Source organism: Seriola dumerili, unplaced genomic scaffold, assembly GCF_002260705.1.
Source record: "Seriola dumerili isolate Sdu_G_001 unplaced genomic scaffold, Sdu_1.0 BDQW01000003.1, whole genome shotgun sequence".
Taxonomy (NCBI): domain Eukaryota; kingdom Metazoa; phylum Chordata; class Actinopteri; order Carangiformes; family Carangidae; genus Seriola; species Seriola dumerili.
In genome coordinates this window covers 13,841,041-13,858,160 of record NW_019174258.1, presented here as the reverse complement: position 1 = coordinate 13,858,160, position 17,120 = coordinate 13,841,041, and the positions used below count along the sequence as shown (strand labels likewise).

The window sequence follows — 17,120 nt, the reverse complement described above, 5'->3', positions numbered from 1 at the left end:
TTTCAAAATAAAACAGGGAATAACAGGGAAAGTTACATGGGGAAGATCATGACATAAAAATAATGTAATGAATGTCCAACCTGGGTATTATTTTCTACTACAAATATAAAAAGGTATGTGAACAAACCCCATAGGATGGAGGGTCACAGACTCACAGGAGTTTTAAAGATTAATAAATAAATGTAGTCAATGCTTGTGAGTGAATGTGTCTGTGGTTTGAAGCTTACACTACGGGGAGATGCAGGCTCTGGTTGTATTCAATATCTCGCCTTTCTGGACCTCTGTCTGTGTGTGTGTTTCTTGGTCCTCTTCTGTCTTAGTGCACTGATCCAGCACTGATTTCCAGTGAGGCTACAGTGTGTTATAAGATTGAGCATCAAAACAAGATAAAAGGGCCTTTCTGCTTCAGTGTTCTGCTGCCGGCTGCCAGCGACAAAGGAAACACCAACTAACCTCGAATGTCTTTACTAACAGAGACACCAATGCACAGCCTCTTTTACTTTTCACGTTCAGCCTGTTCTCTCTTTTCTTTTGTACTTTTTCCCTTGGTTTCTTTGCCCATCTTTGACCAAGGACACACAAATAAACAACAGTGTTTGTCCAGTTTTCGCTTCAAATTTGCATTTGCTTAATTTCTTTTTTTCATTTATCTGTCTTTTCCTTTTTTTCAAGTTCTCTCTTTGACTTAGACATGGGGAGTGGAGAGAGGCCAGGGACTTTTTTGTCTATTGCAATCATCATCCTGCCAGCAGAGAGAAGAGAATGAATCATAGACTTGTAGCATGATGCCAGCAGGAGATTCCTGAGAGACACAATTGAGTATACAGAACACATGAAACACTGTGGACCAGGAATTCCTCTCTTCTCCTCTTCTCTCTTTTCTCTTGGCTCTCATCTTGTCACCTATCCCTCCATTTCTTCCTGCTGAGGGGTGAAGCCAAAAGGGAAACACTTGGCGCTCACTTTTCCCCCGAGGAGGGAGCGAGCGAGGTTTACTCACTAAGCCTGCGCTCCTAATCTTGGCTCATGATTCTTTGGGGGGCAAGAAAAGTCACCTCATTTAAAATTGAGACATGGGTAGAAAAAAGCAGGTGGAGACGTCGCAGTTTTAGAGCAGGTCGGTCGGGATTTCTCCCACATCCCTCAAAGCTTTAATTAAAAGACCGAGATGATGTAGGAGAGAGACGAGAGAGCAGAGATGAGGGTCAAGCCGGCTAATCGCCCCTCCAGAGAGGAGAGATAGAGACTAATAAATAGAGGAGATAGAAAGACAAAGAGAGGCAGAAAGAGGAGTGATGGAGAGACAGAGGCAGAAAAAGAGAACTAGTAAAGAAAAGGATATAGTGAGAAGTCATTGAGATATATTGAGGAGAAGATTAAAAAAAAAGACCAGGAGAGCAGATGCTTATCCGAGACCTTTTCAGACACAAACAGATAATGAGCAAGACTAAACAATGTTTAATGATGTACGTGTGATTGCCTGTCTTACCTTCTCAAAGACGGGCTTGTTGTTATTCACATCGTCCACTCCCACTACGACCTGGGCAGTTGATGACAATGCCTGAGGTCCGCCTGAGGCATTGTCATCCGTTGCTGTAACATTGAGGACATATTCTACACCCTGGAGGCGAGGGGGTGGGCTGGAGCGCAAACGAATTAAGCCTGCAACCAAACATAAAGAATGACAGTGGTCAACACACTCAGTCAGCTGTTCTTCACATCAACAGTCAATACTTGTCATAGATACATTCAACCTTTACATTTGAGATGAAAAGAATCCATTCACATGTCAAAGTGTCCTTCAGCAGTGAACTAAACTGGCCGACGAGTGTGTCTGCAAAAGCCACGGCAAAATGATTGTAGTGTAATGGTGTGTTTCCACGGTCTATAGGTCTCTTGTTTGTATTTTTACTCTCAGTCAATCTGAAGGTGAAAATTGCAGGATTATTTTTCAGTGGTCTTTTCACAGACACATTTTTTGTTCTTGCAGAGGAAACTAAATCATCTCTTGTATCTGTGTTGGTGAGATCTTGTGGTACTTTACTGAACACATGAACATGCTCTGAAAACAAAATGGACAAATTAGAATAAAAATATTGAAAGGTTGCGTATTTTACACTTTTCTGTGTTGTATTTGAAGTGTTGATCCATAAGAAGATATATTAATGGTTTTAAGAACCAAAAACCATCTCAGTGTGTTTTACATCTCCTCTCTCAGGCTTCTCTCTGGAGCTCTACTAACAACAGGTGAGTCAGCCAATCAGAAGAGAGGATCTGAGCCTCTCTTCTAATTGGTTGATTGTTTTCTGAGTGAGCGAATAAAAATATAGCAGATTTCAGGTAAACACTCAGAGAAACCAAATCCTGCAACGTTGGATGGTGGGTCCAGGTGGGCGGTGATTGCTTTGTTGTGACATCACAAAGTTACAGACTTCCTGACTGATGGATTTAAGGGTCAGTTCCTGAATACAGGCTGTGTGCATTTCTCTGTGGACTGAGCGCTTTGATACTTCCACAGTATTATTTTGGAACCTTGGGCTGCTTTATAATCAAAAAAGACAGAGGCCTCACTTTATACAATATGGGACCTTTAAGACTTTAAACATTAAGGATACTAACATGGACATTAGTGTAAGATACTGTATGGACAGCTTTCCACAAGTGACATAAATTCTTATTCAAGTTTTTAGCTTTGAAAGAGATTTCATTAATTATGGCGACACAACATATGAATAGTTAAATTAATTGGTATTCCCTCGCAGCACTGTCAGTCTGGTATTCCATTTCATCCTCTGTCTCTCTTTCTCTTACTGACTCTCTCTTCAGTCTGGTGTAGGCGTCTCATCTGCATCCCACTCTCTACTTTGAATGGCTCTCCTCCACTCTGTATTCATCTCACTCTTTGGTGCTCTGTTTACTTTGTTTGTGTGCGAGTGGTGTGTGGGTGTCTCTGCTAAAAGTGTGGACACACTTATTACATCTTCCTTATCTGCAGAACCATGAGCAGGTGCTATCGCTGTCATATGTTCATTTGGTTGCTGTTTCACAAGAGACCCTGGAATTGAAATCATATGTACACTTATCGTAGTTGTGGATGTGTGTGTGTGTGCACCATTGATCTTCTATCTCTGTTTACCAGACCAAGAGAACTGATGAGACAGATTACAGCTAGCAGATATATGATTTTTAGTTTTTATTTTAGTTTTCTCATCAGTGTTCATAGCAACTACCACAGCGTGACATACATGAACAGAAGATTTGCATTTGGGGATTTATGCATTTGGAAACGACTTAAAAAGGAAACAAGATGAAGCAAAGAAGAGACTTTCTGTTCTCCTCCTGGTAATGCTGTACAAGCTCATAATTTTTGAACTGCACATGTACAGTATGTCCCTCTGTTTGCCTTTGAGAGAGTGTGTGTTGTTGCATGAGAGAGATGGAGAGATGGAAGATTGCCATAGAGGGGGTGTCTGCCATAGAAGGGGTGTCTGCCTTGAGGTGTTTGTTACAATGGCTGGTTCCCAGGCACTGCTGCGCATGGTTAAGGGTGTGTGTGTGTGTGTGTGTGAAACATAAAAATAGACAGGGAGGGAAAGGGGACAGGGCGGAATTCAAATTTACAGCCATGGAGGTGCAAGAGGAGGAAGCTTTGCCTGAAGAAAGGTATGTCACATACATTGTGTCAGACACATAAACGCATGAATATACTCACACACACCACCACCACGCACACTTATATTCAGCAGATGCTGCTGCAAAGGTTTATGCCAAGTACAATAAAGTCCAGCAGTGAGTTTTGTCAGGCCACACTACAGACAGGCAGAACTCTGTGTGCAGAGAAAACTAAGGGGATGCTTAGCAAAAGCTTGTATGCACATAATTAATATGCTTCCGGAGCTAATTTTCCCTGTTATTTCATATGGCCAACATGTAGCCTTTAGTGTTGAGGAAATCCAGATTCTGCAGCTGAATGCAAATCAACCACATCCATCATCCGTGCAGCTTTGCTCTGTTCAGTTTTAATACTTGTTTGTCTAGTAAAGTTGACCCGATTTCCACCACACTCTGCACACACAGCACAGTGTTGACATACTCTGTTGGCACAGAAATGCGATATCCTTTACCACTGTGAAACACAAATGCCTTTAATATTGAAGGCACACACACAACATAATTCCTAAATACCTTCTGCTAGAGTGAATTTTTGACATTCTCAGAATCAGCCCACAAAGCCTTGAAGTTTTTCAACGATGCCATTTCTTAGCCTTCAATCTCCAACAAATGTTAAGGACAGCATTTTAACCACTTGTAACACATTTGTGTTGCAGAATTGTGATCTTTTTAACCGTGGAGCTGTGGCATACAAAAGAAGCAGATGACAAATAGAAAGGGATCCATAAATTCCTTATAAGAATTGGTACATCATTAAAACACACAATATTGCAGTGCCTTGCTTTTGTGTATTGGTTTTTTCAAGGCCGAAACTAGTGATTTATATTGTCTAGCTCACAGGGAAACTGGTCAAACAGATTCAACTCAAGATCCTAACTATACTTGCCTTTTTCTCAAACCTGGATAATGACTGGACAATGTACCAACTGTAATATTCTCTTGTGGTTTATCAGTTTTAAAAAAAGAATACACATTTGAATGAATCTTAGACATTTTTGCAAATTTATTAAAAAGGAACTGAAATATCACACTGAAATGTGGATTCAGACCCTTTTGCTCAGTACTTAGTTGAGAAACCTTTGGCAGTGATGACAGCCTCAAGTCTTCTTGGGTATGATGTGATAAGCAAACCTGGATTTGGGGATTTTCTTCTATTCTTCTCTGCAGATCTTCTCAAGCTCACTATCTGTGGACAGCCATTTTCAGGTCTTTCCAGAGATGTTTAATTGGTTTCAAGTCCCTAAATTACTCTGGCATCTTGGCTGTGTGACTAGGGTCATTGTCCTATTGGATGGTGAACCTTTGGCCCAGTTCGAGGTCCTCTGTGCTTCGGACCGGGTTTTCATTAAGGATAATTTGGTACTTTGCTCCATTCAGCTTTCCCTAACCCTGCACCTGAAAAACACCTCCACAGCATGAGTGGTGCCTTGTTTCCTTCAGACAAGATGCTTAAAATTGAGACCAAAAAGCTCAGTCTTGCTTTTATATAATCTTGCTTCTCACAGTCGGAGTCATTAGGTGCTTTTTTGCAGCTTTCATGTGTCAGCAGTGATGGTTGTCCTTCTGGAAGTTTCTCCTATCTCCACACAGGATCTCTGGAGCTAACCTAACTCTAAGCTTAACCCAAATGCAGACACACACAAAGACTTGTGGGTGAAGTGAAGCTACTTTAATAAAAAGTTCAGGCAGGTCAGCAAGCAAAACTTGTGGACCACCAACCAGTGGACAGATAGCAGAGTAATGGGGCTGGTTATCTCAGCAAGAGGACTTGGGAGGGACTGAGAAGGACACCTATGGGCTTTGGAGGCCATTGCAGTAGGCCGGACTGCTATAGAGGTCTGCCAAGAGACTGGAGCTCTAAGGCAAGGCAGGGTGCAGGGCAAGAGGAGGGCAGCAGGACAGGCAGACCCCTGGGGTGCTGAGGAAGTGGTCAACTGGAGATCCGGCTGGACATATTTGGAAGGAAACTCAGGAACGGGCTTAAACAAAGACAATACGTTGGTCAGGAACCCTGACTCTGATGATGGCAGTCAACTGGGGTCCAGACTGGAGGCTGACTGGAGGCTAACATGCTTGAGGCACGCAGACCCGGGATACAGGCTGAAGGATAGTATGCTGGTGTTTAGCATGCTGGAAGCTAGCAGGCCTGAGGCTAGTCAACTGGGATGCAGACCGGAGGCTAGCAGGCTTGGATGCAGGCTGGAAAACAGGTCAGAGGCTTGTTGGCTTGGTATTTGCTTCCTGGGATTCAGGCTAGAGGTTAGCTGAATAGGCAGCAGGTGAGTAGACAATAAAAGAGGCTGGTAGCTAGCACACAGAGACGGGTGTTAGAAAAGTCACTTAGTCACTCTGGTAACAAACCTTTTAACCATGTTTTTTTGGATACTTCCCTGCATGCCAAACACATAGCAGTTCAGTTCAGAGGTCAGAGATCTTTATTGTCCATCAAGAGGAAATGTGATTTACAGAAAAGGGCAAACCAACAACATAAAAGACATCATACATCAATTACTGCAGTCAAACAACTATGCCATAGTAGCTCTAATAAAGTGCTGCTGAGCAGTGCAGTCACAATGTTTAGTGCAAATTAAGTGCACCATGGAACAAAGAAATATTTAAACCTATTGCTCCTAACTCTGGGGGACCTGGGTGGTCAGAGCAGACCAGACTGACAGTGCCTTCCTCAGAACTTGTCTATTATAGATATCTGGTAAAGAAAGGCGCAGCATGCCAATTATTTTTTGCCAGATTCTTTAACAACAGCAACCTCTTTGTACTCCCTACTAGAGTCTCTTTTGAACTCTCCATTAATGCACTCAAGGGTATGGACCAAATCATAACGTTCCTCTTCAAACAAAGTGCAGACTGGGTGATGGTGGACCCAAATATGGACACACACAAAGACTGGTGGGTGCAGTGAAGGTACTTTAATAAGCAAAACAGGCTCACATGTAGACAGGTTGAAATAACTGAAGTTCCCGCAGGCAGAGGAGCAAAACTCCAGTAATCCAAACTCAGGCAATAAAAACCCCAGGAACATGAACAGCTAAAAGAAACATATGGAGACACCAGGGAACAGAATTGACAAGGAGTGAGGAGAACACAGAGACTAAATACACACAAGGGGAGGAGGTAACGAGACACAGGGGCAACACATTAGGGCGGAGCAGGTAATCACAGAGGCGGGAAACATCCCGGGGCAGAAAGTAAAGCAACAACATACGCTTTAGGAAATACATTTCAAAATAAAACAAGAAATACACAGTCCAGAGTCCAGTAGCCTTGCCTTGATTTGTGCCTCGACACAATCCTGTCTCTGAGCTTGCAGCCAGTTTCTTTAACCTCATGTCTTGGTTTTTTCACTGACAGACTTGTGCTTTTCCAAATCATGTCCAATCAGTTGAATTTACCACAGGTGGACTCAAGTGTCATAGCAAAGGGTCTGAATTCTGAATGTCTGTGTGATTTTTCGTTTTTTCCTTTTTAATAAATTTGCAAATATTTCTAAAAGTGAAGTTTTCACTTTGTCATTATGGGGTATTGAGTGTAGATTAATGAGAAAAAAAATTATTGAAATGATTTTAGCATATGGCTGCAACATGACAAAATGTGAGAGGGGTATTGAATATTTTTCGAAGGTACTGTTCTATTTGGTCAAATATTGACTTGGCAGAAATTAATAATTATAATGATGGAAACACTTCACAATAAAAGTTGTAAAGACCCTGGCGAACTTATTGTATTTCACTGGAAGTCTATTCAGCATAGCTACTGTATGATGCATGACCCATTGAAGACCCACACACGAGAAGCCTGCATCATATTTCTTTGCATGCCGACCATGACACTCTCTTTACCTTCCTTTCGTTACAAACTACTAAGTCTGCAATTAACTCTGTTCCTTCTTTCATGTAGAACAGACTTTTAATCATGGACACATATTCTATCTTAGTGCTGGTGACTCTCAGTTTGGCCATTCCAGCAGCTGGATGTACTCAGGCCAAACCTCCCACCTTCCCACCTGGACACCTTTACGATAAAAAAAAAAGCAATTTGTTCATACACTGAAACCACAATGGCCTGGATGGTTTGCTCCCAATTTCTCATTATCCACATCTAAATAGGCTATTGTGTGGTGCGTGGCTGGGACTGATAGAGGTTGCATTGTAGACTGGCTTACAAGAGATTGCGATGGAAAAAAAAAAAGAGGTACAGTGAGACTAAAATTAGAACAATTGTTTGCAACAGAAAGAACAACTGACTCTCACCAATAAACACTGGTCACAAAAGATAAATAAATAAATTAACTATCCATTTAAATGCAGAATCATTCAGTACTACAATTAATGCTGCCGTCGGTTTTATCTTTAGGAGCTTTTTTTATGAACAGCAAATGGTACAGTAGGTGCCAAACATACAGTAAATGTTATGTCTGAGCACATACAGCATGTCAAGGGTGTTGTGACAATAGTTGCTCTATGAATTAAAGGGTTGCTCAACCCAAATAACAACAAAATGAAGAGTCTACAGGCTCTGTGACACTGTACTTTGAAATAAACGCTAATGTCAACATGCGAACATGCTCAATAATAATACTAGCATGCTGTTTAGCACATTTTGCAGGTCACAGTGGTAAACACAAAGCACAGCAGAGGCTGATGGGAATTTTATCAGTTATTTGATTGTGAACCAAACTACTTTTCAGTTAAAACCACAAATCTTAACATCATGGTGCTGTAAGAGGTAAAATCTGGGAACCAGCCACTTTCTCTGACCAGCAACTCCTCAAACCTGAACAAAAGGTCGTATTTTCAACCTTCTCATATGACCCATAGCAGTGTCTCCTGAAATAGTGACCTTACAGTGGCAGGCGTACCGAAACTTGGTTGTCATGGTTACAAGAATAAACAAACAGTGATGCAGCAGACCTTCGTCGCCATGGTTACAATAATAAACAGTTATGTCTTGGTTAAGTTTCACAAACACTACTTGGTTAGGTTTAGGAGAAGATCATGGTTTGGGATAAAATAAGTACTTCCTTAACATTTGACGACCTTTGTTGACAATAATAACAACGTGGTTAACTTTGTGGAACTGTCATGGATAAAAGACACAACCTGCTGCTTTCACATGGGAATTGAACGCCACTCTCCTGAGTGTTATTATTGTGTTTTATTGACCCATCCATCCACCACAACGTCTCTCTAACATGGCCTGGGTGGGTTCTCTCCAGGTTCTCCAGCTTCCTCCCACAGTCCAAAAACATGCACGATAGGTTAATTGGCGACTCTAGAAGTGCCTGAAGGTATGAATGTGAGCGCAAGTGGATGTTTGTCATCATACGTCAGCCCTGTCATGGACTGGCGACCTATACAGGGTGTACCCCGCCCTCGCCCATTGTCAGCTGGCATCAGCCCCCCCCACAACTCTGCACTGATAAGCAGTATAGATACTGGATTGATGGATGGATGTTTTTGCACATTTTCTTAGTAGATTAAATTTTTATACCTTCTTAAACCCAAATATATTTTAACCAGGGATGTTCATAGACATTTCCCTTTCATCAAAAACAAGTTATTTGCTGCAAAAATTAATATTACAAACAAGAAACATAATTGTGCAGTTCACGTGCCCATGGAAGTGCGTGATAACATATTACTTAACAGAGGAAAATGTTCTGCCCCTGTTTTGCCAACAAAACTCATTGATGTGAGACGGTGAGGCAGATATGCCATGCACTTCAACAAAGAGTAAGCAACATAATGTTTGTGTGAATGTGTGTGTGTGGATGGAAATAGAACTAACCAAGTGTGCAAGCCTACAGTGAAGGGGGGAGGGATAATAGCAGAGTTCATCAACTGCTTAACCATAATGTGTGTGTATGTGTGTGTGTGTGTATGTGTGTGTGTGTGTGTGTGTGTGTGTGTGTGTGTGTGTGTTACCCACAGACTGTTACAGAGCTGCTCTCTCACACCTATTTTCATATTTCTTTCTGTTAATTATATTATGTATAAATAAACAACTGTATATTGTGAAGTTGTCATAACTATTTTGTGTGTGTAAGTCTTTTCATATTGGAGTCTGTAAGCTTTAAAGTTAGCTGCATTCAACCATTCATGTCAATGTGACTGTGTAAAAATATTTCCATCTAAATATTTACTGATGATTTGGCACATCGGCTGCTTGATGGGGACAACGGCGCCTCCCGCGGGTTCACAGATGTGAAAGTCAATGTGAAACCTTGTCATACAGTTTATACTTCCTATAGATATGCATTCAGGAATTTTGTCCACAGCGGATGTGGACCTGGAGATGACCCTCTTGTTTTCCCATCAAGTAGCCCATCAAAACTCTTTTGCTCTCTTAACTCTTATGCAGTGGCCACCGTTGGCTTAAGTCCCACCAACACATAAAAATGTAATAGTGAGGGAAAATCAGGTTGCATACTTTTTTTTCTGCGTCTTGCTCAGAAAATGGAAAATAAAAATAATAAAAATAATAATAATAACTGTATTCTCGTTTTTGGTGCCAAAAATGTATATTTGATGCCAGCAACACATAAATAATAACTTAGCCTCAAAAGGATCATTTTAAATTGGTAAAACAAAAAACAAGTTGTTTTTCTCATTTCCCCTGCTATCATTCTGGTGGTGAAATCAAACAGTTAAACCACACGCTGACCCAGGAAGTTGGGCTCTTGGTCCATTGAATCATGAATTGGAATAAAAAAAAAATAAAAAAAATCATGTATCCCCATACCAAAGATACATTAAGAGTGTATGCTCTAGCCCACCCTTCTCTCTCTCCACCCACGCTGCTCCAACAGTGCCAGGAAGGGCGCTCATGCTTAATGAATTGAGACAGAAGGCCAGATAAATGTGACCAGTTCAGCAAAGGCAGCAGGCAGCCACAGAGAGAGGCTACGACCTGCTCGCTATGTTACATATAGGGAGCACCAGAGGCACCCTGTAGTCCGATCCCTGCTTTATTCTGCCTCTGGTTGGCATAAACATCTAATAGGGCCTAAAAGCTTTAGATGAGAACAACACATGCTGGGTAAGTGGTTGAAAATGGGACATGGAAAAGGTTTTAGGACATTCCAAGAACAAAGCATGCAGCCAGCGTCTGTTCTAATCTATGAGATATGTCCCCATACTGTGGGTTATGGCCGTGTATGTGTGTCTCTCTGGGTGTGTGTGTTGGCCTATAGGTGAGTGGATGTATACTGCATATACAATTCTGTGTGTAAGTCTGTGTATACATGCAAGTGTTTAGTCATGCCTATTGTCTCTCTTTGAATATCTGTTTGTGAGTGTTTGTGTGTGTCTCTGGTGTGTGTGTGTGTGTGTGTGTGTGTGTGTGTGTGTGTGTGTGTGTGTAAAAATGTACAGTGTCATATCTAGTGTATAACACATGTTTCTGTACATATAAAGTGTATAAGTTGAAATTTCCATGTTTATTATTCAATAAAACTACAGTGAGTTTGACTGTGTGTGTGTGTGTGTGTGTGTGTGTGTGTGTGTGTGTGGGAGTTGCTGCTAACAGGGCCAGCACATATCATCGCTTATTGGAGATGGAGAAGATGTTTCCTCAGGGGTCAGTGAGCAGCCGTCACTTCACATGAAGGCAGCCAGGAGGGAGGAAGTAGAAAGACAAAAAAAAGGATGGGTGAGAGACAACAGAGGACAAGCAGTGTAGGGGTTGGGGGTGGGGGGCTTGGGGGTGGGGGCGTGGTAGGAGAGGGGAAGAGGCAGCGCTTCCTCCAGTCTGACTGGAGCTGGCAGAGAAAGAGGGAGAAGTGAGGAGAAGGGGTGAAAGAAAGAGTGACAAAGAAAGATGGAGCTTTAGAAAAAGACTAAGAAGTGGAAACAGTGAACGAGAGAAGGAGAGAATAACAATACATTTGCCAGAGGGAACAAGAGAGAAGAATGAGGGCAAAACAGTGGGTTTGTTACATAAAGCTGGGATCAGACACAGGTCAGCACAGCAGACCAAACACAATAGATAGGAGGCGAGCACTTCAGGAGGAAAGACTAAATAATGGAGATAAAACAAGACAACAGGACAACGAATGCTACCCCATCGCACTGAAAACGAGCTCACCTACCACCTCCCTCTCAAGGAAATACCCTCTTCTAAAACGCCATAAAAATTATCTGTGAGAAAAGGGAAATGATTGAAGCCTGTTTATGGGCGCCAGCATTTCCCCTTAGCTGCCAGTAAATACTTCCTCCCCTCCAACAGAGTGGGTGTTTTGGTATTTATGGGTTTTAATAGGAAGAGTGTGATCATCATATTGACCGACCCGCTCAGATCCTAATGGCTGCCTTAAATCTCACGGAAACACACTGTATTCGAGGGTGAGTTACAGTCAAATTAACATGGAAAGCGAGGCCGGCGGGACTGCTCCTGCCAGAAGGGAGGAAAACAATAGCTCAAATGGGGTTCGGGGGGTGGTGGTGGTGGTTGTTGTGGGCATGGTGGTGGGGGTGGTGGTGGTGGTCGGAGTGGGGGGTGGGTGGGTGGGGGGTAAACGATTTTTATCAGTAGCAGAGAGAGAATGAGATGGGTTGGAGAAGGTGGGAGGAATCCAATGTGCTCGCCTTCCATTATAAGAGTCATAAAGTAGTTTTAATGACCAAATGTTGAGCTCTTTGAAACAAGATATTGGATCATAATACAAGCGTTATAGTGTCACACTTTGGCTCACTGCTTTTGTACAGACAACATTTTGTAGTGCATTTGTGTGCATCTGTATTAGGTTCACGTCCACATGTGTGTGTGTGTGTGTGTGTGTGTGTGTGTGTGTGTGTGTGTGTGTGTGTACACGTGAGAATAGAACTGATTGTCGTTGATTTACAGTTAATTCATTACTACTAAATGTGTGCTTAATGAAGTCAGGAGTGATTTGTGCTGTATAAACATATTTCCTCACCTCCCCTGTCCCACATGTTTATGACCTTTTCTACCTAATTTAAATGTTAGTTTAATCAATCGACTTTGCTAATCGATTGATTGTTTAAAAGATAAAGCTGGTCATTTTTTATTTTCTCTTGTCATCAACAGATACAAAGTAAAGAAAAGCAGTACGTCAGTGCATCTCTCAATTCTTTCCAACTTTGCTGGCCTGTCTGAGACTCTCATACCCATTTGTTCCTACTGAAGCCATAAAGCCTTAAAAAGCAGCAGTACACTCTTAAAACGAATGTAGTTTTTAGGATTCCACAAAAAATTGTGAATAGAGTGGCTCCCCAAGCAAGTCAGTAATGGTACTCAGACAAAGCGGGAGGCGTGAGTTCCAAAAAAGATCTTAATATGCTCAATATGTGTAATAAATAAAGGCACTAAATGGCATGCAGAACACAGAATAGACTTGGATCAGTAGCTACTCTGGATTGATACATGTCTCAAGCTTGGTGCTCCTCCTCAGGAGGCATCAGGAAGTTGCTGGACGTGTCTCTAGGTACAGAGAAAAGGCAGGAAATGATGTGGTAAATGGTGGTAGAGTAAAATTGCAACAGTGGCAATTATGATATTAATAATGTAAGTTTTCTCTGACACTGAGTGTGATTGGTTCATCGTTGTGTTTTACAAGACAAAGGTTATAATATGCCCTCTGAGCAGCGCTACGTCTTGAGTGCAGATTGGAGGCTATAGTGAGTCACTATTGGAAAATGATGTGGACTGTGGCCAGCTGGTTAGCATGCTAACTTCAGTAGAAGAAAAGACGTGATAGAGACAAGAGTTGCCATTACTGTTGCCTTATGGACAGCACTTGGTGAGTAAAGGAATAAAGTTTGATGCTGAACTTGCAACGTTTCTTCTAGACTGGTAATTAAACAGTGCTAATGATGGCTACGTAGCAATAGCAAAACTTACAAATTGCTTCTATGTCTGGTTATGGATACAAAGAACCAAACCAACAACATTCATTGTTGGTTTGGTTCTTGTCATGCAAGTTGTTGTCAGTAAGAGAAAGATCACCAGACTTTCCTTTAAAGGCTCTGCACACTCATGGTACCCCAACTTTCATATTTTGCCTGTGGGGTTGTGTCGGTGGATGTTTGACTGACATCTCCCAATCCCTCCTGTTAGTTCTGCTGTACCTGCTGTACAAACTACGACTTCATCATTTGTATAGGTACATCAGGAGCAGTGACGTCTTGTTTCCAAATATAGCTCCACCCATCTTCTACCTGAGCAGAGGTTTAATTAACCTTTAACAAAAAAGGACCTTTGAGTCATTTATCAAGTAAAAATTTCAAACCTTGGCCTTCTTCTGAGGACATTCTGACATGTCATAATAAGTACAGCACATGTGTAAACAATAAAATGAATGATGGCTGATACTTCAGCTTCAGGGTCCTGGTATCGTTCACGCTGACTCATTGTCACACTCTCAAGGCTAAATGATGTTTTAAATAATTGTGCATTTAATATCTTTGGTTTTCAAACAAGCAATTTGAAAATGTCGCCGTGGCCTCTGGTGAAACAATATATGACATATTATATAAGAGTATTTTCAGAAATCTTGCAGATTAAAGAACTGGTAGGCCAGAGTACTACCAGGCTGTGAGGAAACTTACCGGACAAAAAAGCTGAATAATTAATACATAAATGTTTAAGTCACTCGGGAGACACAGCCTGTCTGTGCTGCATCTTCATTCATCACTCCCTGTTATAGCCACATATTATATTGACTTTGGATTAAACTAAGTATTATTTGTTCCATTGATAAGCACTACTTATAGCGATCCTGTGGATTAACAGATAAATGGCAAATTGATCAATGTTTACCAAATACCAATAATGAGAATAGATAACAATAGCATCCAAATTGCAGACAGATGTAGTGATAAGAAAAAAATTTGGCAGGTAAGTCGGAAGGTGTCCACTACCCAGACAGACATTTAACTTCTACACTGAACTTTAGTACAAAGCTCGCCGGTGCGAGAAAGCAAACTTGAAATAAAAAAGTTAACCTTTTAAAACTGATGACAGGTAGAAATGTGGTTCGATGTGACTAAATGCAAATGAGGGCCAAACAATATAAATGGCAGAGCCAGCCCGCACTCATCATCTGATAGCCGATGGAATCGAGTTATAAGCTAAAGTCTTCTCCCCGCTCGCTAACACGACCGCCACTATCAGCTGACAGTGAATGTCATTGCTGGTGAACAGAGGAAATTGTGCCTTGAAGTTTTGAGTAATTGAATTTGTAAAAGTCATCGTATTACCCTATAATGTGATATGCAGATTCAGAGAGGATTGCAGTTTACAAAAGGGTTGCACCACTATGAAACTGCCTCCACCACCCCACCCCACCCCCCACCCCCCACACGCAGACACAGACGCACACGTACACACGCAGCGCATCATTAACCCAGTTTCCCATTTCTCATTGCTTCTGGCATTGCTGTTCTTGCCTCAGAGGAAGTTGAGATGAGCGACTATAAGCCTCAGATGGTATTTTCGTACAAAGACACTGTGGAAATGCTCCTCACACTTTGGCTGATTCTTCGAATGTCTCCATGACATGACCTGTGAGGATTTAAATATCCTTGACAAAGCCTCTCTCTCGCACTTACAGAAAGGCTGGCGAGGCATTATCATCCTGTACAATACACACACTATGTGAAGTATATTTTCAAGACTTTCTGAGGCACACTTGAACAAACTGCTGCACTTTTACATTTATACGGTGTGCGTAAATATAGCAGGGTGAAAATAACCGTGGAAAGAAAAACCATCAGTGTGGATATTTCAGGGTTTGTGCTAAATCCACATACAGCAAGGTCCAAAAGTCTGAGACCACTTTCAAGTAAATCTGATCAGATACCAATGCATTACAAAAAAAATTTTTAACAGCTGTATACCACTAACCCTGTATGGATGTGATATGATTGCTGTCATTGTTGTAATGGCATGTCCCAGGTTAAACCCTTTGTAAAATATGAACAGATACATGAATCCCATAAAAATTTCACTTGGGGAAAAAAGCTTTGGACAGAATTGTTCCTATACAAACACTGTTTAAATAATTTGCTAATAATCTTCTTTCAGTGTTCATTTTGGGTCTTTTCATACTTAACAACATATGGAAAAAGAACTATTTGAAACTGTTGTAGCCTCCTACGGCAAACTGTCAGATGCTGAGGCGCACAGACTGCCTCTCGTCTCGTCTCACTCGAGTCGCAATGATTGGCTGAGTAGCATCACGTGACCAGTGCTGTAAAGGCCAAAAAANAAACATATGGAAAAAGAACTATTTGAAACTGTTGTAGCCTGCTACTGCAAACTGTCAGATGAGTAGCATCACGTGACCAGTGCTGTAAAGGCCAAAAAATGCTGCAGAACATAAATACTAAAATGTAATAATTCTCAATAATGTATAGGTTATAGGTCCAGGTAAGGATATGGTGGTGTCTAGGTTTGAACCTGGACCACGTTCTGCCTATTAGTGACCTCAGCCAATGGTTTTCCTCACTGCCCTACAACAGTAGTTGCCAGTGGCTGCACAGCACAACTTCGCGTGAAGGTTTTTGTTCTAGAGCAGCGAAGAACAACTGATTTCTGGGAAAACTGCCATTTTATCTGGGTGTGAAACTATAAAGTTTATTAATAAATTACGAGGTATCGCATCGGTGCTCAGACTCACGTACTTCCCAATTCCTGAGCCAGTATTTTAGGCAGTAGTTCCAATACTAGTATCAGAATCTGATCAATTCTATTCTACAGTGGTGTCCTGAGGATGTGAAGAAAGACAAAACAAAAACATCAGTACTTAGTTGAATAAACAAGAAGAACAAGAGAAAAGGGCAGATTTAAAAAAAAAAAATTCAGCATGTCTGACCTTTTTGGCTGTCAATGACGAAGTTGCCCTCCTCGTTTCCTGTGGTGATCTTATATGTGATCCCGTCCCCATCGGGGTCCTTCGCCAGCACCGTGGCAACAAGCGTGTTGGGCCCCGCGTCCTCTGAGACGAAGGTCCGATATCTAATTAAACACATACAAACACACACTGAGCTTTAACCTGAACTCGTCTGCAGGAGAACATGTGTCCTGACACATGTTCGTGGAGCTGAAAATGAGACACATTCAACGTGTTTCAAAATCAGTTTCATCTAATTCATGTTCAACCAGCAGCTCAGTGACTCAGAACAAAGATGCTCATAAGGTAACATGCTGCAATACCCACAAATAAACACTGGCTGATATGAATGATAAGTGTGTCACAAAAAAATCCATTCACAGACCAACTAAATGCATCAGTACCTTTCCCTCACTATACTTCATAACCTCATTACTGTCATTTCTCTTCTAGTTAATCAGTGGATCTTTGACTTTCAAATTCAAGCAGGGCGAGCAAACATGAGCGAGGCTTGATCGACAGTTGGAAGGAAAAAAAAAAAAACTGTTGTTAAATGCAACAGCTGTGAGGTGGCAGG

The 17,120-nt window shown here is 41.6% G+C and overlaps 1 protein-coding gene across 1 annotated transcript in view; it reads right to left on the bottom strand.

Annotated features, from left to right (window-relative positions):
- LOC111219349 (neural-cadherin-like) overlaps nt 1-17,120 on the bottom strand; it is a 319,768-nt gene that overhangs the window by 179,693 nt on the left and 122,955 nt on the right. The window contains exons 7-8 of the mRNA XM_022741986.1: nt 16,526-16,668; nt 1,490-1,662 (exon numbers count right to left, since the gene is read on the bottom strand). Of these exons, the coding sequence (XP_022597707.1) occupies nt 1,490-1,662; nt 16,526-16,668 (316 nt within the window). The remainder of the gene's footprint in view (nt 1-1,489; nt 1,663-16,525; nt 16,669-17,120) is intronic.